This window comes from Sander vitreus, chromosome 12 (genome assembly GCF_031162955.1).
Source record: "Sander vitreus isolate 19-12246 chromosome 12, sanVit1, whole genome shotgun sequence".
NCBI lineage: Eukaryota > Metazoa > Chordata > Actinopteri > Perciformes > Percidae > Sander > Sander vitreus.
Window position 1 is genome coordinate 9,820,846 of NC_135866.1, and position 23,442 is coordinate 9,844,287.

Sequence of the window (23,442 nt, forward strand, 5' to 3'; positions counted from 1 at the left end):
ATGGTAAACATACATGCTAAACATGAGCATGTTAGCATACTAGTGTTAGCATTTAACAGTACTGTACAGCCTCATAGAGCTGCTAGTATGGTTGCAGAATCATAGTGTTCTCAAATGATGTAGTCAGACGCAGCAATGGTTTTAGTAATAGTAAAGGATTTTTTGTGGTACAAAATGTACAAATGAAGTATTATCCTGTTTTGTTTTTATTGTTATAATTTATTTCATTGTTCTTTATTTATTTCTTCAGTAAGCCTTACGTCTAAAAAATAGCCCAGACAAACTACAGCAGATATAGAGTGTAAAATGAAAATGGCATAGCTCCAGATCTGCAGAAAAAAGTTTTTATAAATCTTTGAAATTCTGACACACCATGACCTTATGTGCTTGTGCTCCTGACAGGGAGCGGTGGAGTGGAGGGGGCTTTTTTAACTTTGGCATTAGCAGACACTCGACAGACAGCAGGAGGAAAGGTAGAGATGCAGCATCTCAGGAGAGAGAGCCATCCCAGCGTGCTATAGTCCCTGATGCCAATTACCGCTGTCACCCATCTGCTTTGGGCATGCAGTGAAACGTGGGATAAGTGACCTACTTTGTGACAGTAGTGTGACTGCAGTGCTTCTCCTCTCATCAACAAACCCAGTGCTGAGGAGAGGCAGACATGGATGAGTACACCCTGCTTAGATATTAAAATAAATCTGTTTGGCCCTTCAGTTTGAACAGGGTGCAGTGTTTTTACAGAGCTCATTCACCCAACCTAGGGTTCTGAATACAGCAGTACTGTAAATCTAATGGAAGAAAGGGAACCCATCCAAATTGTAGGTAGAAGATGTATTTCAACTCTATTCCATTCTTTTTTAATAGCCAACACTTCACACCCATAAAATCTAGGACAAATGGACACAGATTTAGATCCTTAAGATAAAGCAGCAATGACACTTAAGTAGAGATCCAGACATATTGTCAAGTAAAAGGTACTCATTATGCAGTATGGCCTGTCAGCGTTATAGCATGATGTTATTGGATAATTATTATTGTGTGTTAACATGTAAGCAGATTTTTAATGTTGTGGCTCATCAAGGTGAAGCTAATATTAACTGCTTCAGATACATGTGTGTAGTTTAAACTGTAACAATGCATCACATTTTAGAAACTGATCATTGTTTTGTATGAAAAATAGTAGTAATAAGTACAATATTTCTCTCCAAAATGTAGTAAAGTATAGGTATAAAGTAATATAAAATGTAAATATAAAGTAAAGAACTAAGGCTACCTTAACATTGTAAATACAGTACTTGAGTATAAGCTATCTTTTAACAGTCCTCACACTTCCAAATACAACAAATTAAGAAATGTAGGAACTTGATTCTTAGAACAGAACTTGGTGACAAGTTTTAATTAAAGAACACAGAACACTTTGACCAACCTATGATCCCAGCTTTGGCGTCCTCTGTGACGGAGGTGCGGGAGGCGGGGTGTACAGCGATCCCGCTGCTCTGCAGACTACAGCTGTGATCATTTCTATCTCAGCTGTGTGCTCACTGGTCCAAGGGCAGGAGCTCTGCAAATGTTCCCATAATCCATTGGAGGATGTTTATGCAAAAGAGAACAAACAACATCATGTTCACGATAAGGAGAGCAGATAATAGGCCTACACGGTACTTTTATTTAGTCCATGACTGCATATGGTGTGTGTCTCTCCTCTTTCTCTTTGCCCTCTCACTTACATTTTTAGTTTTCCTGAAATATACACACACACACACACACACACACACACACACACACACACACACACACACAAACCTGCCTCAGTATGGGCCCTTCACTTGTGTAATTTCATCTCTCGCCTGTTGATGTCACTCTTGCTCCTCTACCACCCCCACCCCTCCCCAACACACACACACACACACACACACACACACACACACACACACACACACACACACACACACACACACACCCACCCTAAGAGCTAATACTCAGGGGATTGATCCTGACTTTTAGCTCTACGCTTGTTATTGGGTTTTTCCTAAGCTAGTGCGTATAGCCTACACAATGTGTGTGTGTGTGTGTGTGTGTGTGTGTGTGTGTGTGCGTGTGTGTGTGTGTGTGTGTGTGTGTGTGTGTTAAATTCAGCAGAGCCTGGTCTGCTCGAGGGGAGAAGGTGAGTGACTCAGCATAGTGATTCATTTATAATTGGAGGCAGTGCTTCGAGAGCACGCACACACACACACACACACACACACACACACACACACACACACACACTTCTTAAGGGTGGGGGCCCTTGTCAGAGATGATGTGACTGATTGAGTGAGCCTGATCATTAAGAACTGCTGCCTGCTAAAGAGGCAGAGATGGAGAAAGAGAAAGAATGGGACAGAGAAGGAGAAATCACAGCATGTGGACTGAGAGAGATCAATTGAACTAAACAGAGGCAGCTAAATGAGGAGTCCTTGCACTTAAGCGGACTGGGTTTAACATTATGTATGAGGCGGTGTATTGTTAGGGGAAGGGGTAAGAAAGAGTGGCATCCAGTTGGTATAACACATGCTTGTTTGTTTTTTTCCTAAATAGTAAACATGAAGCAGCACCTGGTACCATGAGGGGCAGCAAGTCAGATTTTTCCCCACAGCCTCCAACTGTGTCGCTGACTGATGACGTCATGTGAAACCCCTGCATGAATCAACTGCTGCGCTTGTTGACAGCTAGAGGCTCCAGTTTATTGGGCAGGAGGAGCTTTGTGAGTGAAAAGCCCTGGGGAATTAAATGTGGATAGAAAGGCAGCTTTAACGATCTCTATTGCATTATTTAGCTTTATACATTGAGTGTGGATCCATGAGAGAAAAATATAAATTGGAAATAGTTCTATGACTGCTTTTTCCATGCATGGAAACAAACGTTTTGGGTCAACCTGCCTCCAAAGAAAACATGCAGCCAACATGCTTGTTTTCTTAGTAAACTGGTGGTTAACAGAAAGGCTCTCGAGACTCAGTAATGTGTTTTACAGAGGGTTATATGGGCCATGTTTCTGTGGGAAGCCAGCCAGCAGGCTTTCGATTTGACTCTGCAGCCGCCCAGCATCTTATCACTGCAGGAAATCCAAGAGCATTTCCAACAGCACTGATCTCAAAAACTGTCAGCTGGTCACTTTCACCAGTCAGCCATGCAGCCTTGCTGCTAAAGCAGAGGGACACTGCTTCAATGGCAAGGATATTACATGTTTATAGACAGGTCAGAGGGCTCGAGTTGTTAAAACAGGTTCGGTCCAAAAATAGGCTTTCTGTCAGCTCATTGTTTTAGATTTTTATGAGACACCATATGCTGTGAGCAGGGATGTAACACAGGCTGCAACAACAAAAAACGCAGGGAAGAATGACGTAATTTCAAGTGCAGCTAATGTATAAATTATACTGCCTCTGTCCATGGTGCTGAAATGAGACATTCACATAGTTTATGCTGACACAACCAGGACAATATTATATACAGTATTTCTCTATTTTCTAGTTTACATAATGTACTGTATATAATGTCATAATGTAAAATCTAGGAAGTTTATTTTTCATGCTTCTTATTGTGTATAATAAATAATCAAAATCTATCGATCTATTGTATTTTAATGTCTCTACGTTTTGAGGGTTACTTCTCTTATCAATACAATTATGCATCTGTCCTTGCATGTTCTTTCACTGCTGTGACACTTTGAAGGGGCACTCCAGTCATTTAGTATTTCACTCTCATAATGTTTGGGAGACTCGGAAGAGACATTTTTCAGTTTTAGTCAAAAAGCCTAAATCCTACGTTTCCCATAATGCAGCCAACTTTGTAGTCACTAAAACCAAACTGGGACAATGACATCATCAGGGTTAATTTACTTTAGAACGCTCCTCCAGACCCACAGAGGACATTATATACAACTGCATACTCAACATTAGTAAACTGACCTCTACTGTACATTATGTGCATAATCAGTAGAGTGGAGCACCCCTTTAATTTTCCTGTGTGAGATTAATTAAGTATTAGTTTATCTTTCCTGCATACATTTGACCGTATCTTTTTTTTTTAAACATATTTTGTTATCTTATAAAATAGACAGTAACTGGTGTCCTTGTCTCTGATTCTGTTTGAGCCTACACATGTCTGTATGCTGTACTACTATCAATGGTGGAAGAAGTACATATTTTATAAGATCATCACATGTTTAGTCTGTAAAACCTTAATCTGTAAAGTAGCTGTACGATAACTAAAAAGCCTACAATATAAAAAAAAAAAACAATTGTAAACTAGAAGTATAAAGTTACATAAAATAGAAATACTCTAGTACAAGTACCTGGAAATTGTACAGTATTGGGTAAATGTACTTAGTACTTACACCAGTACCATGCAAAGAAATAGCCTGATGACTTGACTTTATAGTCCTATATGGTATATCTTGGAAAGAAAATATATGATAATGGGGCTATTTTGTACGCTACAATCGGAAATATAACTCTGAGGTATCCATTTATTTTACCATACACACCACACGTTTCTACATAATGGTGCATTTTCCTTAGATATCGTAAAAAAACAGCCAAGCCTGAAACCTGCCTCAGTATGGGCCCTTCACTTGTGTAATTTCATCTCTCGCCTGTTGATGTCACTCTTGCTCCTCTCCCCCGTCCCCCCCCCCCAACACACACACACACACACACACACACACACACACACGCACGCACGCAAACACACACACACACACACACACACACACACACACACACACACACGCACACACGCGCTTCAAACCCGGATGGATGACTTCACCGTTCTGCCTGGGTTTCCTTTATGATCCCGGGATCTCCCACTTCCCTCACCAGACATCAGCCAGCAACACAGGCGAACACAACACTCTCTGCCTCTCTGTCGCTTACACGCCGTCTCTCCCTGCAGCTGCAACACATCCAGAGAGCACAGAGAGACCCCAACAACACCCGGACCTGAGACGCTGGTGGCCCCTAAAGGATCCCAGCAGGAGCAACACACCAACCGCTGCAGCTTGCACACACACAAAAAAAAGGAATCTACGGCTTTATTGCGCATATAAAGCCACTGAGGAAGACTTTTATCTACTTTTTAATCTACGTTGGTGATCCTTCTCCGTCGTGCCACCATGTCCGAGGTGCTGCCATACAACGAGGGGAAAATGAGCGGCTACGGGGCGGACAGCGAGGTCAGCCAGATGTCCTTTAGTTGCGGACTGCAGGACTCAAGCGCCTTTTTCGCTGCGTCGCAGGCGAAAAGACCCCCAAAGCTGGGACAGATCGGCCGAGCCAAGCGAGGTAAAGGATGGTTAAATAAAGAACTTGGCATGTTGTCACAATAACTGATACATGGGCAGAATTATTTACGTGATAGAAAATGTGCTAAATATTTTGGGAACTATAGTGAGTTTATTGTGATGCTCTACACATTGTTATTCATATAATCTCTTTTCATTTATAGTGTTGTATCTAGAATATTATACACAATTTTTGATATTTGAAAATGCACCATAGGATAGGATACTTCTTTATTACACGAGTCTTGATGTCGACGACGACAACATTTCAATTGTTTACATACATGCACGAGACATGTTCTCCATGTAAGGACACACCCCATGCTGTACCAATCCAAACCAAACAATAGGTTTAAACCGTAAGGATAAAAAGCCTGGCTCGTCGCCATTACCGGGAATGAGTGCGCGTACTCGAGGTCGGGGATTTGCAATAGTGCTTTAATTTATTAATTTATTCACCTGCAACCCGCACTAAGGTCACATTCTCTCACTTGCAAAAGCTTTATTTAGTGCGCAATTTCCCCTTCTACTATAGGCCATACATAAGAATCAATTGACCTTATAATAAAACACAATTAACTCACTATTTGACTGGGATATTAGGCTATAGAAATGCCCTGCTGTCCCGGTCTCAGTAAACATCCTCTCCGCTTGTCTCTCCACAGTGGTCATCGAGGATGACCGAATAGACGAGGTCCTGAAGGGGATGACAGACAAGTCTTCACCCGGCGTTTAAACGTGAGCGACGCCTTGCGGACTTTTTCATTTTGATGACCGATTTGAAGCACTTGTCGGCTGTGCATGTTCGAGGATTGCAGGAGAGAAACGACGGCACGAAGCGAAGCTGGGGTGACTGACGAAAGGCAACGAAAAAAAAGGCAACGAAGGGGGGAAATGGAGAAGGCTAAAGGAAGAGAAATGTGGAAGAAAGTGATGAAGAAAGAAGAGAGAGAGAGAGAGAGAGAGAGAGAGAGAGAGAGAGAGACTCTGGAAAAGACCAAGATTTATCATGGGATTGCTGGCAATTCTCCAAACGAATCCCGATTGTAACTACTGTTGCGCAGCAAGATGTTGAGATGGCGGACACCGCTCTGTATCTCAACCTCTGCTGACTTTAATGATGGATGAACTTGTCATTACTTCACGACCATCTCTTGTTCCTTTCCAACAGCGCTGTAAGCAACACCATACTGCAACTGGAGGCTGAAGCTAAATCCCAGGCCTATTTCAATAAGTTGTACAGTACAGTAGGTAGGCTAAGCTCTCAGACGACGCCCCCCCCCCTCCTTTAGGCTTCGCTTTGTTGATTCAGTCAGCGACGATGCATTCAAGGGAGCTGTCCTTTCAGCACTGGTCCAATGCATTCCTGTTGCTGCTAACGCTTTTTCAAAAAACAGACCAACCAAACTCTTGAGTCTGCTGAATAGAGGAGACCCATTGTATGTAAAACATATATATCCGAGGATGGTGCAATGTTAATATGTTCTGTAGTAGAAGCCCTGTTTGTTTTTGGCCCTTAAAGAGCATTAGGCCACAGATTAAACCTGAACCATAGGCCACATTCTTCTTCTTCTTCTTCTTCTTGCATTACCCATCATTGGGGTTAAAGGTGCAGCTTGGCACCTTCATGTAGCTGATTTACACCTGCACATGTCTTTTTTCCCCCTCTATTTCTTCTATTTTTTTTTTTTTGCATTTTCAAATGCTCAGATATCTACAGACGCCAGCACAGTTGTGGAGATTATAGTACATGTTTAAAATAATAGTCATGAAATTGATGGGAAAAAATTATATTTCCATTATTTGGTTATTTCAATTTTGCAATTATTCGTGTTTCGTCCTCTATACGTTTTTTCTCCATCTCTTTGCATGAACTTTCACTCCGGTGCCAACGCAGGTGCCACTTCTCTTACCTTGGCACGCTTCTTTTTAACAAAAATCATATTTGTATTTTTATATCTAAATCTTTGTTATTTAAATGATATGCTAGTCTATCGTCTTACAATTCATCAACAAAAATATTTCTACTTCAGAGAGGATATACAGAATGAGACGAGGCTTCATGGAGGCGAAGCTACGTAAGATTTTGGTGGACTGGTTTCATTCTATATCAGAGGTCGGGTGTTTTTTAAAGACTAACTGAATGTGTCTGGGGTTTTTGCACACATCAATGTTAAACTATTATTAAGAAATCGTATACTGTGACTTGAGCTTCGTTGATGAATTTGTTAGAAAATGGCAGTTTTAGAGTATATTGCACTGTTTACGAGTATCCTCAAATAACACGTTGTTATTTGACCGATTTTGGACATTACAGTTTTTGTTTTTTAATTTTGTTTATTTTGTACCATTATTTTAAAGAAACTGGATATGGTTTGTTGTGCATGAAACCTTAATATTTTCAACAATGAAACATCGTTTTATGAAGCAAAAAAGCAGCAAAAATGTCATGACATTCTAAGAATGAGTCATTGTATATTATGATGCCATTTTCACTGTATTTGGTGAATTAATAAATGGTGAAAGAACATGTTAATGTGATTCTTTGGTATGGCTTTTGTCCCAATATATTTTTTTATACTACCAATTCAATAGAAGATGACAAACAATTGGAACATCAAAGTTAGTTGTGAATAAAAGTCAAGGAGAAAAAACAGCAACACAGAGCACATCACCTCAGCACAGCTTTTTTTTGTTGAGAAACAACAGAACATACTGTACATGTAGCATCGTAAAGCAAAAGTCTTAAATATATATATATTTGCAGTTTTTGGACTCGGTAGCCATGACCTCAGGAACAGTAAATACTGATCCTTAATTAAAAAGCGGGTAAGGAACAGTCATCCATCCGTTAAGCTGTTAAACAGCTCCATGCAGGCCTATACTAGTGAATGTATTAAACCACAGACCCCTGGGGAGCCACGACTGGCCACACGGTCATCTATCAAAGTCTACATGTGCAGTGTTCTCATACAGTAGCTCTCACACAGACTATAGCAGGCCTGTACACTCTCGCCATAAAAACCTGCACAAAGATCAACTGTTCTGCGGTGAAGTTTTGCCCAACGTACCCACACACAATGGCAGAAACTGGACATTTTAACCATCTATGACGTTTTGTTGGCTTTTTGCTCGCTAGTTTCCACATACTCTCAATCACACAAAAAAATGGTATGAAGGTGTTAAGCGATTCAGGTTGATGGGAAACTTCAGTCAAACTAACATACTGTACCTATAGATAATATGTCTCTGTGACAATAAACTTACTAAAGATCAGCATCGCAGCCATTTGTTATTCTATCTTTCTAAACATAAATATGTGGCTATATCTTTTTTTGTTGTTGTAGCAAATCACAATTTCAGTTTTTTTTTAACATTAGCTGGGCGACTCCACAATCGTTCCAAGTAACCGCTGGTAACTGCAGAAAAAGAAAAACCCTGAGGTGCAAGTACCCTGGCTAGAAATCACTAGTTCATTACATCCATAGATGTGTGAAATTAGGTGAAACTGTCAGGTGAAGAAAATAAATACTGTACTACACTATTTGCCAACAGTGTCAGTCAGAAAATGGTGTCAGTTGATACCCACCCCCCCCTTCCACTGGTTGTACACAAAACTGCACAGCATCAATAGAAATTAATTTCCTTGTGAGAATTTTCCTGGAAATCACTCTACACATATGACAGATATTCACTCTAATTTGTTTGTCGTTTGGAAAAAAACATGTACAGTATCAGGACGCATCTATAAATAGCTACGTGTTCTGACAACAATGCCTTAACACTGATCCTTATATCTGGATTGCACTTCACTCTAATAACAGAACATCAACAAAGCGTCATCAGTTTAACCAACCACATTCCCATCAGAGAGATTATTGACTGTCCTGATAACATCAGCACTGCACTGAATGAACACATAGTGCTATCGATCATGTTGTTGTTGTGGATGTCGCCTGTGTGCGTGTGCAGTTGTCTGCGGTCCTGGATAATTACACCTTTCACAGTAATGGGCAGCCCTGGAAGGCCGGAACCGGGCCGACATATTTTGGGCAAATATTGAATTATTTAAGCTCTGCTCCACGCCTCTTCCTGTCATGAGTGTGACTGTGTACATGTTACTTTAAAAGTAATTCATTCATTCAAGCCCTACTACCAATGATGCTGCAGCATTACTCGCCCAAAGTTGATTTGTATTTGTATTGTATTTTACAATTTTTCAAATCTTTTTATGCTCAAGAATCCTAAAGGATATTCCTAAACCAAAATATGTCTAGACATTTGAGAAACAATAGGCTTAACTACGGAAGAGGATTAGGGCCACATGTGAAATATGTATTTGACTTCTGAGATTAAATTACAATTCTGAGTTTAAAGTCAATGGAAGATGACAAACAATAGGAAGATCAGAGTCAGAGAATTCTGAATTCAATCTAAGAATTCTGACTTTTTAATTTAAAGTCACAATTCTGGTTTTATTTTTAAACATGGATGCTTCACACACATCTTTAACCCGGCAGCACAGAAGATCTGTACAATCACCACAGTTTCAAGGTGAGCACCCATGATAAATGTCAGCAATTTTAGTATCCGACCAAATGTGAAATATGGTCACAATCTCCCCTTCTGTTCCTGAGTTATGGTATTGAAAAATGGCCAGAAAAGCGTTTTTGCATTATGGCGTCACAGCGAGATTGACCTTTGATCTTTTGGTTATAAAATGTCATGACTTCTTCATTTTATCCTGTTAGACATTTGTATGAAATCTTTGTCATAATTAGCGAAGGAATTCTTGAGTTATGGTTTGACCACCAAAGTATCGCATTCACGAGAATGGGACGGACGGACATACAACCCGAAAACATGCCGCCTCCAGCCACGGCTGACGCCGAAGTGGAGGTAAAAAACTCCCCTAAAGAGATCAAAACCAGCAACAATTTATCCGACAGACAGGTATTGTATGTGTTGCCAAAGTGCCTCTGTGTTCCACAAACAAGACTATTGCATTGGATGACATATTGATTCATTACAACTAAAGTCAGCATATTATATTCTTTAAAAAAAAGAAAATTGGCCCTATTGTAATCGGAACAAATTTCACCACCACATTATCAGTCTCTGGAGAGCAACTCTGTATCAGGCAGACATCACTGAACATGAATCTCAAGAATGCCGTTTGGTGTTTACACTGCTTTGCAAGTTTTATTAGAGCTAAGAAGAATAAACTAGCATCTGCATACTGTACGTAATGACTCGCAATTTATTTATTCAGATCTGTCCTTTAATTTGTCACCCATCTGTATCAGGCTTTGGCTTCAACTACAAAGTCAAAAAAATGTTGACAATATTTCAAAGATAATGTAACTTCTAATGCGGGATGTCTGACTGAAACATTTCAGGCAACAACTAATGAGCTACTGCTCTCTGATAAGACATACATTCAGTCATCGTTTGCAAATGCCAGGGTCAGAGGTGAGTTGACTGTATGCTGGAGCTGTAGATGTAACCTTGGTGGCTCCTATGTCCCAACCTGGCAGAACGGCTGGGAGTGCAGGCCATACTGGGCCAACACAGACATGCTGTAGATGCCTCCCCAGTCACAGGATGAAAATACAAGCATGACAGACATGTGGACGTTTGTGTGCAAAACAAACAAAATGTTAAAGCAGACCGCCGTAAATGCTAAGTGCCATTGTACTGTTATCTCTCACAGACACGAACACACACAGCTCACAGCAACGCTCAGCACAGGTTCAAACTGAGTGTGCGCAATGAGGACAAAGAACTTTGATCTGATTCCACTTTCGTCCGATCCCGAGTGGACGTCCATTAATATTCCTCCTCCGGTTACATAAGCCTGCCATACCATATATTATGCCATTATGCTGCCCCAAGGGAGATGGGCAGATATACAGCGCTTTCTCTTAGTTCTCACTAAATCTACTGCAGATTGGTTTCTACTGACAAGAATAACTGCGGATTCCCTCCATCCCATCTATGCTGGTCTGTAGCATCTGGCTACACCGGCTGTAGGTTACAGCTTGGTCTTACTTCCATAATTCTTATCTGTTACAATAAAGTTGTACGCAGCGAAATCTCTACAACAGTTATTTTTCCATCTCAAATTTGAATATTTTTTGGCTACCTGAAAGGGTAAACCTAAAGTATTTAGTATTTAACAAGGAAAAGGGAATTATTATAGAAAAGTCATACAAGTGAACATAAATTTGTGTACAAGAAATGGGTTTGTGGCCGGGTTAGCTCAGTTGGTAGAGCAGGCGCACATATATAGAGGTTTACTCCTCCTCGACTCCGACCTGCGGCCCTTTGCTGCATGTCATTCCCCTTCTCTCTCCCCTTACATGTCTTCATCTGTCCTGTGGAATTAAAGGCCTATGCCCAAAAGAAAAAAATAGAAGGGCTTTTCATTATCTCCCTAATCACCTCAGATTTATAAAGTTGGTGACCATTGATCTAAACCACTCTGTTTGGAGTTAAAAAATAAATAAAAGCAAGCAACCCTAGAATGCTGGTAATAAAACCTAATTCCACTAGAAAACTGTGTGTGTGAAACTGAATGAGCTAGTTTAAAGTTAATCCAGGACGCTGGTTTGTAAAGATGAGGGAGACCAACTGTTAAAACCTGCAAAGTGAAGGTCTCATAATGACCAATGCAGCTAAGCTAGCATTAGCGCTGCTAGCGAGCTAATCTGCTAGCATGTAGACTGCCACCTGATCACTGCAGGTATTGGCTTGGTGAAATTTTACAATTATTAATAAAATAAAGGAAAGTATAATAATGTAAGTTTTATTTTCATGAATACTCCGAATGGATATAATTCAGTCCTATTTTCAAGGGAAATTAGTTTGCCACAAGTCTTTAGTTTGTGTCTCGCAGATTCATAATTTTTACATTTGCCTTTGTTTCATATTCCAAATAAGTTTGACCAACCCAGTGGGGTGTTTAAAACCTACGATCGTCTGAACGCTCATTTCTTTTGCCCCATGGGATTAGTTTTTATTATGCTTACTTGCCGGTAATAGCATTATATTTTTGGGTTGTCCGCCCGTCTATCTCACAGGAAAATACACCTAATACCTTTTACATGATATATTATACACTTTATATGCCTGTAGTCTTTCTTCACTACATATTAAACAAGTCTGCACAGACATGGATGTAAACTGCAACTTCACTGGTTGGCGGTAATTCTAGTTAACATTGCTGCATTCCCAGATCTCTGAAAATAACTCTGTTAGTACAAAACAAAACAGGACCTTGGTTGTAAGAAACCAGAATAGCAGGCAGTTCAATTGGGTTTAAACAGGCAGTAGTGCTGTGTCGTGATTCAGTTTTAAACGAGCACAATGAGGCAGATCAAACCCAGAGATGTTTGGTTAAAGCAAGCAGTAAACCTTTTGAATTGCATGTGCCCTCACAAAACACCCACACATCAAAGCATCAGAGCCAATCGATGCAGACAGAGAGGGCAGGGTGGTGGAGTGGTGAGAAGAGTGACAGAGAGTGAAAAAGAGACAGAAAAACCGAGAGAAAGGCATTGAGCATGCAGTAGATTAGTGTTGTTGCTGCCCCTGGGCAACAGAGCATGGAGGACAATTAGCAGCAGGAGAGAAAATTTTGGCTCTGCGCCCCACACACACACACACACACACACACACACACACACACACACACACACACCACTCTATATTAAGTCATAGCTTCAGATACCTGGATGACTCAGGTCGATCAGCTGAAGAAACAAAAAAATTGCACATAAGACGAAAAGGTTTGTGTTGAAGAGAAAATGATTACTAAATTCTGCATTAGGCCCTCGCCCTGCTCTGTGGTTATATAACTTAAGTCCAGTCAAGTCAGATCTCACTGTCAGGCTCTGCCATCGCAGGTCAGTCAGCCCGACAAAGGGAGCTGAAAACGAAATGTACCAAAATAACAACTGCTGCTACAATTTCAACATACTCAGTTATTGACAGAAAAATATGCAGGACTAAACTAAGTCCAACTGAGGAAAAAGTTGGGGGAAAATAACTCACTCAAAATAACTCTCTCCATGTGCAGGGACATACCCAACTTCCATCCATCAAATATTTTTATGTCCCAGTGCTGCAGTGGAGCTGTTCTGCACCACCTTTGTCAATATTGAAATAGGTGCCAGGCTGTTTTTTTTTTTTTTTTAACCCTCTTGTTCAGGTAGTCAGGGCATTGCGCCCAATTGTCACCATGGAAACCACATCATAGCCAGAGTGGGTGAGATTGAGACCATCACTGTCTGATAGTAACACATTTCAATATGTGCAGTGTGTATTTTTTACGTAACAGGAGAATATACGATTGCTTATTGCGGTATCACACATGATTTTTAGTTAGATGGAAGTATAAAAGACACAAAAAGAATATTTGAAAATGTTTTTTTTTATCATTCTATTTTTTAGATCACAACAGATTGAGATTAAATGTGCATTCTTGACTTTGGAACAGTATAAAATAATCCCACCACAAAACTGCCCATGTGAAAACACAAAGCTTAACGAGCACAGCAACAGTAACAGTAACTAACGGGGGTGGGGTTTAGCCAACAGTTAATGCCATGCCAACTGGGCTTACTCCGCCTGCTGAGGAAGATCGTGTTATGGGGTCAAAAGCTCCAGAACAGCTACTAAAATAGAGCTTTTGGTGACTTTTGTCAACATCAAAGTTCAAGTTAAACAAACTACCATGTTACACCAGCAGACAATCATGGAACGAAAGAAGAGCCATCTGAAAAATCACACACCTTTTTTTCCCCAAGTCTTAAAAATAGGCGGTAATTAGATCTCAGTGGAGAATTAAAAATAAATGATTTCTACTTGATCAATGTGCCCCCCCCTCCAGTCACCAGCCTTCCTGCCTGTCTGCATGCATGCCTGTCTCTCTCTCTCTCTCTCTCTCTGGTCTAAATTTAAGCAGCAGAACGCACAGGACCCGAGACTCATCTCATGTTTCCTCAACAAATAACACGCAGGGCGGGCTATTACTTGTATGTACATGTGGACAGAGGCTTGCAAAAGTATTCATACCCCTTGAACTTTTCCACATTTTATCACGTTACAACCACAAATGTAAATGTATTTCATTGGGATTTTATGTGATAGACCGACACAAAGCGGCGCATAATTGTGAAGTGGAAGGACATTTTTTACAAATAAACTGAAAAGTGTGACGTGCAAAAGTATTCAGCCCCCTTTACTCTGATACCCCTAAATAAAATCCAGAGCAACCAATTGCCTTCAGAAGTCACCTAATTAGTAGATAGAGTCCACCTGTGCGTGAGTTAATCTCAGTATAAATACAGCTGTTCTGTGAAGGCCTCAGAGGTTTGTTAGAGAACAAACAGCACTATGAAGCCCATGGAACATACCAGACAGGTCAGAGATAAAGTTGTAGAGAAGTTTAAAGCAGGGTTAGGTTATAAAAAAAATATCCCAAGCTTTGAACATTTTACGGAGCACTGTTCAATCCACTATCCGAAAACGGAATGGAAAGAGTATGGCACAACTGCAAACCTACCAAGACATGGCCGTCCACCTAAACTGACAGGCAAGGGCAAGGAGAGCATTGATCAGAGAAGCAGCCAAGAGGCCCATGGTAACTCTGGAGGAGCTGCAGAGATCCACAGCTCAGGTGGGAGAATCTGTCCACAGGACAACTATTAGTCGTGCACTCCACAAATCGGTCCAAGAAGAAAGCCATGAGAAGTCCCGTTTGCAGTTTGCCACAAGCCATGTGGGGGACACAGCAAACATGTGGAGGAAGGTGCTCTGGTCAGATGAGACCAAATTTGAAGTTTCTGGCCTAAATGCAAAACGCTATGTGTGGCGGAAAACTAACACTGTACATCGCCCTGAACACACCATCCCCACCGTGAAACATGGTGGTGGCAGCATCATGCTGTGGGGATGCTTTTCTTCAGCAGGGACAGGGAAGCTGGTCAGAGTTGATGGGAAGATGGATGGTGCCAAATACAGGGCAATCTTAGAAGAAAACCTGTTGAAATCTGCAAAAGACTTAAGACTGGGTCGGAGGTTCACCTTCCAGCAGGACAACAACCCTAAATATACAGCCAGAGCTACAATGGACTGGTTTAGATCAAAACATATTCATGAGTTAGAATGGCCCAGACCTAAACCCAATTGAGAATCTCTGGCAAGACTTGAAAATTGCTGTTCACAGACACTTTCCATCCAATCTGACTGAGCTTGAGCTATTTTGCAAAGAACAATGGGCAAAAGTCTCAGTCTCTAGATGTGCAAAGCTGGTAGAGCCATACCCCAATAGACTTGCAGCTGTAATTGCAGCGAAAGGTGGTTCTACAAAGTATTGACTCAGGGGGGCTGAATACTTTTGCACGCCACACTTTTTTAGTTTGAAAACCATGTATCATTTTCCTTCCACTTCACAATTATGCGCCACTTTTTGTTGGTCTATCACTTAAATCCCAATAAAATACATTTACGTTTGTGGTTGTAACGTGACAAAATGTGGAAAAGTTCAAGGGGTATGAATACTTTTGCAAGCCTCTGTATGTGCCCACACGCAGCGCAGTCGTGCTTGACAGGTGTGTCAAACTATGCGTATCTCCATTAGCAGCTTTTGTCTGGAATCTAAAGCACACATGGGACAGATGCAGACAACCCCAACAGAAGGGAAGAATCTGACTGACATATTAATAGACTTTAACACTGACTTTACATCCAGGCCAGTGCTGCTGTTATGTACCTTGTCTAGACATGCAAGAAACACTGGCAGGCTTGTGCTGCACCACATAATGTGAGACTGTTGAATCTTTCTGATATACAGTCAGACAGAACAGTTAAGGACACTGGGGTGTAAAATTGATTTATAAAAGATGAAAGTTTTTATATGAACTGCACTAGAACAGAAGCTAATAGTAGCAGCTTCAGAAAATGACAGAAACATGAGTCATAATTAAACAGGACAACAAATCACTCTATTGCAATCACAAACTGACTGTATTAACAATACAATCATATAAAAACGTATAGAAAACAATGTTTATGTAAGTTTATTTTGAGTTGACGTGGTTCTGTATTTTGGACGTGTCCTTTTTGTTGTAACATTATGAGGTAAGTGGTGGGTAAAGGGACAAGGCCAGTTTGGGTTATCTATACATTTTCATACACGTAGGTAACTTTTTGATTATTGGCTGATGCCACCACTGTAATACAGATAGTTTTTTTTAAATAGAGTGCAAAAGTGAGATGGGTCTTTTGCTTGACTTTTTGTTTTCCAAAAGATGTGGTTATGTATGGTACGTTTTGTCTTCTTAATTTATTTTATTTGGCACAACCACTTTGTCCACTTCCCCCCTTGTTTAGAGAAACAACATGTCTATGTAAATGTTACGTACCACACATTTATAAAATTGAATTGAACACAACCCCGGAGATTCCAAACCAAAACGGGTCAGAAGTGTTTTCAAATTTCTCCGGTTTAGGGGCTCTAACACTCCAGAGCAGTGTGAATGCGAGGTGTAAACGTAGCAAAAGATTTTTTTTTATTTATTTATTTTTGGGCATTTTTAGGCCTTTATTTATAGAGGACAGCTGAAGACATGAAAGGGGAGAGAGTGGGGGGGAATGACATGCAGCAAAGGGCCACAGGTCGGAGTCGAACCCTCGGCTGCTGCGTCGAGGAGTAAACCTCTATATATGGGCGTGTTCTCCACCAGGTGAGCCACCCAGGCGCCGATATTCGTTTTTAAACCAAAACGTAGCAATGTAAACGTAGCCTAAATGAACATCTATGCCCAGACCATAAACAGTTATAACATAACCATAAAATACATAGTAGCCAATTCTTACCTAAACACATAAAAACGGTGAAGTAGACATTTTGAGTAACAAGAGGACATTTCTGTTGTATTCGCGAGGGTGAAGTTTGAGTTTCTGAAGTCATTATCGCAGTATACAGAGGTGGAAAAAGTACTAAAATATTGTACTCAAGTAAAAGTACCAATACTTGGATGAAATATTACTCAAGTACAAGTGACATTACCTATCTGAAAAATTACTCTAGTAAAAGTAATAAGTAGTTCAGTTAAAATGTACTTTAAGTAAAAGTTACTTAGTTACATAAAAACTGAAACGGGGCGGGGGGGGGGACAGGATCTCTCCCATATAGTGAAAATAGGAAAAGGGGTCATAAATCCAAAACTATTTTATTTTTAATTAAAGAAAAATCTATACAAATGTATAAACACCTATACAAATGTATACACATTTAATAACATAACACACGTCACACATGACAGATGTATGGGAATTCATACAGTAAATGTATTTCATTACTTTCCACCTCGGGCCGTATAGAGCTTACTTTTAAATCTCAGGGTTAGTGTATTCCTAAGATTCCTTCAGATAATCCAGTTAACTATTAAATTAAATCAATATTAGACAGGAAGTCTTCCTTTTCTTCATCTTGTGTTGTGGCGACCCTGGTAGGTGGAGATTTGGTGTCCTCCAGTAGCTTTTTCTCCAGAGCTCCATCTTCTGGGCTAAGCTCCTCTCCTTTGGTCATTACATACACAAAATATTGAAAGCCTTCTCCATAGCTGTACTTCCTAATTGACCAGTTGTACTCTGTGCGAGCATAGAGGCGTTTCCTGAAGAAGGGTTGGGCGAAGGTTACAGAGACAAACCGTCCTCCAGGCTTCAGGCAGCGACTGATCTGGGAGAAGAATAAGAAATTAGGAGAGGAAAAGTATTAGAAGTATTTACCACAAAGACCCACTCCATTTTAATTCCCACCATCAACAGCAGCCACCTCTACCGCTACCTGAGCAGCCAGAGTTGTTGAATCATTTGGAGTTTGTTATCATCACAGTATCTTCGCCATGATCAATTATACGCTTGATAACTTAAAGCTGATAACGCATCAGCAGCAAAGGCTTTAGGCATTTTAGGTAGTTTTCCTTAAGGAAAGGCAGTGCTGTGGGAGATGCAATGTTCTAAATTAAATCCAAATCTGAGTCACTAAAACTCTGATAGACGGACACTTCTGCCAAATACAAAATTCTCTCAAATCGGCATCTCCCCACTTTTTTTCGCCCAGCAGGTTTCCTTTGCTTAGGGTTGCACCTAAATCATGGTTGCAGCTGTCCCGGTGGTCCTGCTCCACGCCCTGCTATGTCCTGTTACACCCCGCTACACTCCGCAGTGCCCTGCTACGTCCTGCTACATCCTGCTAGGCCCTGGTATGCTCTGCTGTGCCCTGCTACGTCCTGTAACGCCCTGCAGTGCCACGAACTACTACAACTACTATTTCTGGTCATTGTTCCATTATCTTTATTGTGACTATTATTTCCACTGTTCATCACACCCCCAACCGGCACCGTCAGACACCGCCTACCAAGAGCCTGGGTCTGTCCGAGGTTTCTCCCTAAAAGAAGTTTTTCCTCATCGCAGAGGTTTCTTCCTAAAAGGAGTTTTTCCTCGCCACTGTCGCACTAAATGCTTGCTCTTGGGGGAATTACTGAAATTGTTGGGTCTTTGTAAATAATAGTGTGGTCTAGACCTACTCTATCTGTAAAGTGTCCTGACATAACTCTTGTTATGATTTGATACTATAAATAAAATTGAATTGAATTACTGTAAGCCAGAGCAAACGTTAAGCACCGAGCTTTTCAGTCCACAGAGCTGGCTGCGCAGCCATGCAGTCTGATAACACGGTTTGACAGCACGAAAACTGTGAGGGTCCCTTCATATGAATAATTGTTGTTTTGGGTCCATCAACACTCCAGTGTGTTGATCCTTCGTGTGAGATACACGTGTGCATCAGGACACATAAGCTTCAGAGGAATGTAGTGCTCAGGCAAACAAGAGTATACACACACACACACACACACACAATGTGAAAACTGACACAAACACAAGCATGCAGAGACACATTTAGTTTCTCCAGATACAGAAGTATGTGTGTGGGAGTGAAGGGACAGAGTCTTGCAGAGTAGTGAGCAACACATATTTTGTATTTCATACCTCAAACATGCAAACTGGATCAACGTATTGTTCTAATGCATTGCTAGAGGATGACTGCAGATGTCATTGCCAGGCAGGGCACATTAGCAGAGAGACAAGAGGTGACACCTCGGATAAAATGACTTTGCTGTGGCCGACAACAAAAAGAAACATATGGCAACGTGCGGCTTAAAAACCACAGACAAAGATGTAATGACTTTCAACATTTGAGGCAACGTGAGTTGAGGCTAACAATGTTCTCTGACAGGCTATGGCTTAAGCTAATATTAGCTAGCATTTAGTGGTACCATTTGAAAATATAATGAATAAGCCCTCAACACTGTTAGCGTGGTAGAAAAATTGTTGTATTCAAGATTTGGTAGCCGAAATGTTGTCTTTTAAAATCAGATGTTTCTAATGTTAAAATTCTGTAATGACTTATTTAGGACAGAAAAACAAAGTTTTGGCTTTGAACTTGACTTGGAACTTTACAGCTAAGACTTGAGACTTACCACGCGATTGTTTAATTTTGAAATGTTGTATTAGCAATCAACACCATATGGACATCTATTGTTCCAAGGGATCGGTTAACTAAATATAAACATGTAAGAAACTGTTCTGGAGACATCATTTATAAACTAATTCATGAGGCCCTAATGCCATACACTGTAGATACAGGACATGGATGTATGAGAAGCTGCTGCATGGTGTCTACGGACGGCTGGGCTTTGAACACTAAGGGAACTGGTGTTGAGCTCACGTGTGACTGTGGTGAAAGCTGGGATGGTAATGTCATCCAGCCAGGACAGAGTAGTTGTGGTCTGTACCGTGAAGCCCCTCCCCCCCCCTCCACCCTACGCTGTCCTGGGGTCTTTGGAGAGAGGAGTCACTCTGAGACGAGCACGTGTATTCGGCTCTTCTCATGTGATTCATCTCCACCAGCAAGTAGACTGAACATGAATTATTCACTCTCCACTGTCACATGGAGGAGAAGCGAGAGGAAGACTGGAGGGGTCATTGAATGTGGGGTGAAATGGGTAATATAATGCACAGCAATGGTAAGAAAAGGTGTTGGGTGATTTAGATTAGGGAGTACCTGACAAAAACATGGCAGAGTTGAAAGAATTAAGAGTTGAAGCCATGAGTCACAAAAAAAATGGAGCGGATTACTGTTCCTTAACCAAATCATATAGCCAGGTGTTGTTTGTCAAGAAATAGCTCCACAGTGAAACTATATGTAGGTCTACATAACCCTTCTTTTCCTTTTCCGTGCTTTTTCCCAGAAAGGTAACAGAATCCAGTATATCAACCATTTTTATTAGGGCTGTCAAATGATTCATTTTTTTTAAATCGCGATTAATCGCATGTTTTATCACGATTAAAATTCTATTAATTTGGATTTCAGAACAGTTTTTAAGTACATATTAACAATGGAAAGCAATTCTTACCAGTGTATCTTGATTGGGAATCAAATGAATGCAAAGAAAGTGACTTTATGAACTTGATTTTAAGATTTGTATTTGTTTATTATTTATTTACTGTAAACAAAAGAAAAATGTGTGAATCTAGTCACACATTTGAATCTAGAGTCAATATAGTGTGCAGTAACTCATTAATAATTTTGATTACTCACTGATGTCCAGTGATCACCTTGCATCACTTTGCAGCAGTTCCAGTTGGGCTGCTTTCTCCGTGTCGTACAGGCTGTGTATCCGTGAAAACTACTGTCCCCCTCAACGACAATGTATAAGACAGGTCAGAACATGCCAACCGTAGCACGTCTTTAAGACCCGAGTCTTCTACGATGCTGACAGGTCTGCAGTTAGTTGCCACCCATTTTGCAAGAGCGGTAGTAATTTCTTTGGATTTGGTTTCATCCACAGGTCGGCAAGTAGCACTCTCCAATATAATGCTTTGCCTGAGCCCGCTAGCATCAACCTGAGTCACATTAACTGTACTACTATGCTTAGCTCGTAGGTGGTAGCTCAAGCTTGACGTGATATTTTAATTCAGCTTTACACAATGTGCACATGGCTTTCAACCCATCCGGGAGTTTTGGAAAATAAAAAGCGCCATTCAGAATTGTGTTGCTGCTGTCTTTCTCCATCATGCCTGCAGCAGCAGGATGTGTGTTACGAGGAAGTATGGAAAAGTGCGGCAAAGGGTCAAAATAGTAGCCTGTTAGGCACGATGCAAAGCTGAGTGAAGTAAAAATAAAATTAATAAATGGCGGCATGTGATTAAAACAAATGTACGCGTGTATGCTCGGCCCTTAATTGCATCGTGATTAACGCGTTAATGCTGACAGCCCTCATTTTTATCAATATCTTTTCTTATTTACGTTATGTTTTGTGTGTTAAATATATAAATAAAAGAAATATATAGAAAAACAAAACAAACAGCGCCACAGTATAAGCTAACTCCTCGTTTGGCCACACCGCCACCTTTTTGGTTTGTTACATACATAAAATACAACATGTATAACACATCTTTGGAGTTGTTTAAAGCCATATTGTTTTGCTTTTGACAGCTTTAGGCTAACTGTTACCCTACTTCAAATGTTTGTGCTGGACTGCCCCCTTTTTATATTAAACCATCCAGTACCATATTTGTGCTATAAAACAAAATACTTAGTAGCTCAGTAGAACTGCATATATGGGACCTTTTCTTGCTTTTTTTTACCCTTACATTACGTTTTTCTTTTCCAATATCAGTTAAAAAACATATCAAGTTCAAAACTAACTATGAAAAAGGTGATCGCATCGTTCCCTTTTTCCTAAAAAAAAGAAGACATTCTGATAGTTTCTTCAGAAGGCCAGGTCTTATGTCAAATTGCTGGAACTTAAAAAAGTCAAAGAAAGGTTACAGGTGGAGCCCTGCGGAGGCTTTGGTGAGTGAGTAAAGAAGGGGTGGAAGCTAACAAAGTGCATCATTCTGACTTCACCCCTTCAGCCATTATTCATGACACTCAGATGTATGGGTGCAGTGTAACTCCAGAGCCTTTATGTCCCCGGTGATCGGAGGACTGACGTCACTGCAACCCAAGACGACACTGAAGTATAGCAAACAGCTTGGCTATAGACGTGACTGCTCGGAAGCTAGGCTGGCGTTGGAGGACAGCTTGAACTGTAAATTCTGTTATGCTTAAGACCATTTTAAACTAACTGACACAGAGTCGCACATCACATTACCCCATCCCACTTTATGTGTTTGCAGGATACATTACTGACAGAGATTCTCACGCTCAACATGGGCATGCATGTATGCATTTCACAGGAAATCCTCATGAGGAGGAGGATGATGCATTGAGTGTGGTGAGTCATATTCATACACATTTTGAATGTATATCAGCAGGCGTACTACAACAACAGCTCTGGCACTATGTACAGTGGGGCAAAAAAGTATTTTTTTTTTAAGAAATCTTGCTTGTTTGTAGGTGACCAAATACTTATTTTCCCAAGGAATTTGCAAATAAATTCATTAAAAATCCTACAATGTGATTTTCTGGATTTTTTTTTCTCATTTTGTCTCTAGTTGAAGTGTACCTATGATGAAAATTACAGGCCTCTCTCATCTTTTTAAGTGGGAGAACTTGCACAATTGGTGGCTGACTAAATACTTTTTTGCCCCACTGTAAATCCTCCACCCACTGCTCTGAAACAAGGGTTTCATTTAGTGTCTAATGTAGAGTCTCTCACCTGAATCAGAGAGTTCTAGTCCGACCAGGCTCCTCTCCTTAACCTGTCTCTCTTAGTTATGCCGTTATAGTTTTAGACTGCCGGGGGACATCCTTTGACACACTGAGCTCCTCTCTCCTTCCATCTGCGTGCATCCTTGTCCCAAAAATGCTTGTTACTAACTCAGCTCTGGGGAGCTTATTTCCCCGGAGTCCTTATGTGTTTCTTTTGCCCAGCATGTTTCCTTGGACTAGAGTGGCACCTAAATCATGGTTGCAGCTGTCCCGGTGGTCCTGCTCACCGCCCTGTTACACCCCGCTACACTCTGCAGTGCCCTGCTACGTCCTGCTACGCCCTGCTATGCTCTGCTGTGCCCTACTATGTCCTGTAATGCCCTGCAGTGTCCTGCTA

The 23,442-nt window shown here is 40.8% G+C and overlaps 2 protein-coding genes across 2 annotated transcripts in view; one reads left to right on the top strand and one right to left on the bottom strand.

The window, feature by feature from the left end:
• Positions 1-4,818: 4,818 nt before the first annotated feature.
• camk2n2a (calcium/calmodulin-dependent protein kinase II inhibitor 2a) lies at positions 4,819-8,517 on the top strand. The gene is made up of 2 exons (XM_078265059.1): positions 4,819-5,318; positions 5,983-8,517. The coding sequence occupies exons 1-2, from the start codon at positions 5,150-5,152 to the stop codon at positions 6,051-6,053; spliced, it is 240 nt and encodes a 79-aa protein (XP_078121185.1). The 5' UTR covers positions 4,819-5,149; the 3' UTR covers positions 6,054-8,517.
• A 9,020-nt stretch (positions 8,518-17,537) lies between these two features.
• Positions 17,538-23,442, bottom strand: part of ece2a (endothelin converting enzyme 2a) — a 94,686-nt gene continuing 88,781 nt past the window's right edge. The window contains exon 4 of the mRNA XM_078264007.1: positions 17,538-18,065. Within this exon, the coding sequence (XP_078120133.1) occupies positions 17,772-18,065 (294 nt within the window). The 3' untranslated portion in view covers positions 17,538-17,771. The remainder of the gene's footprint in view (positions 18,066-23,442) is intronic.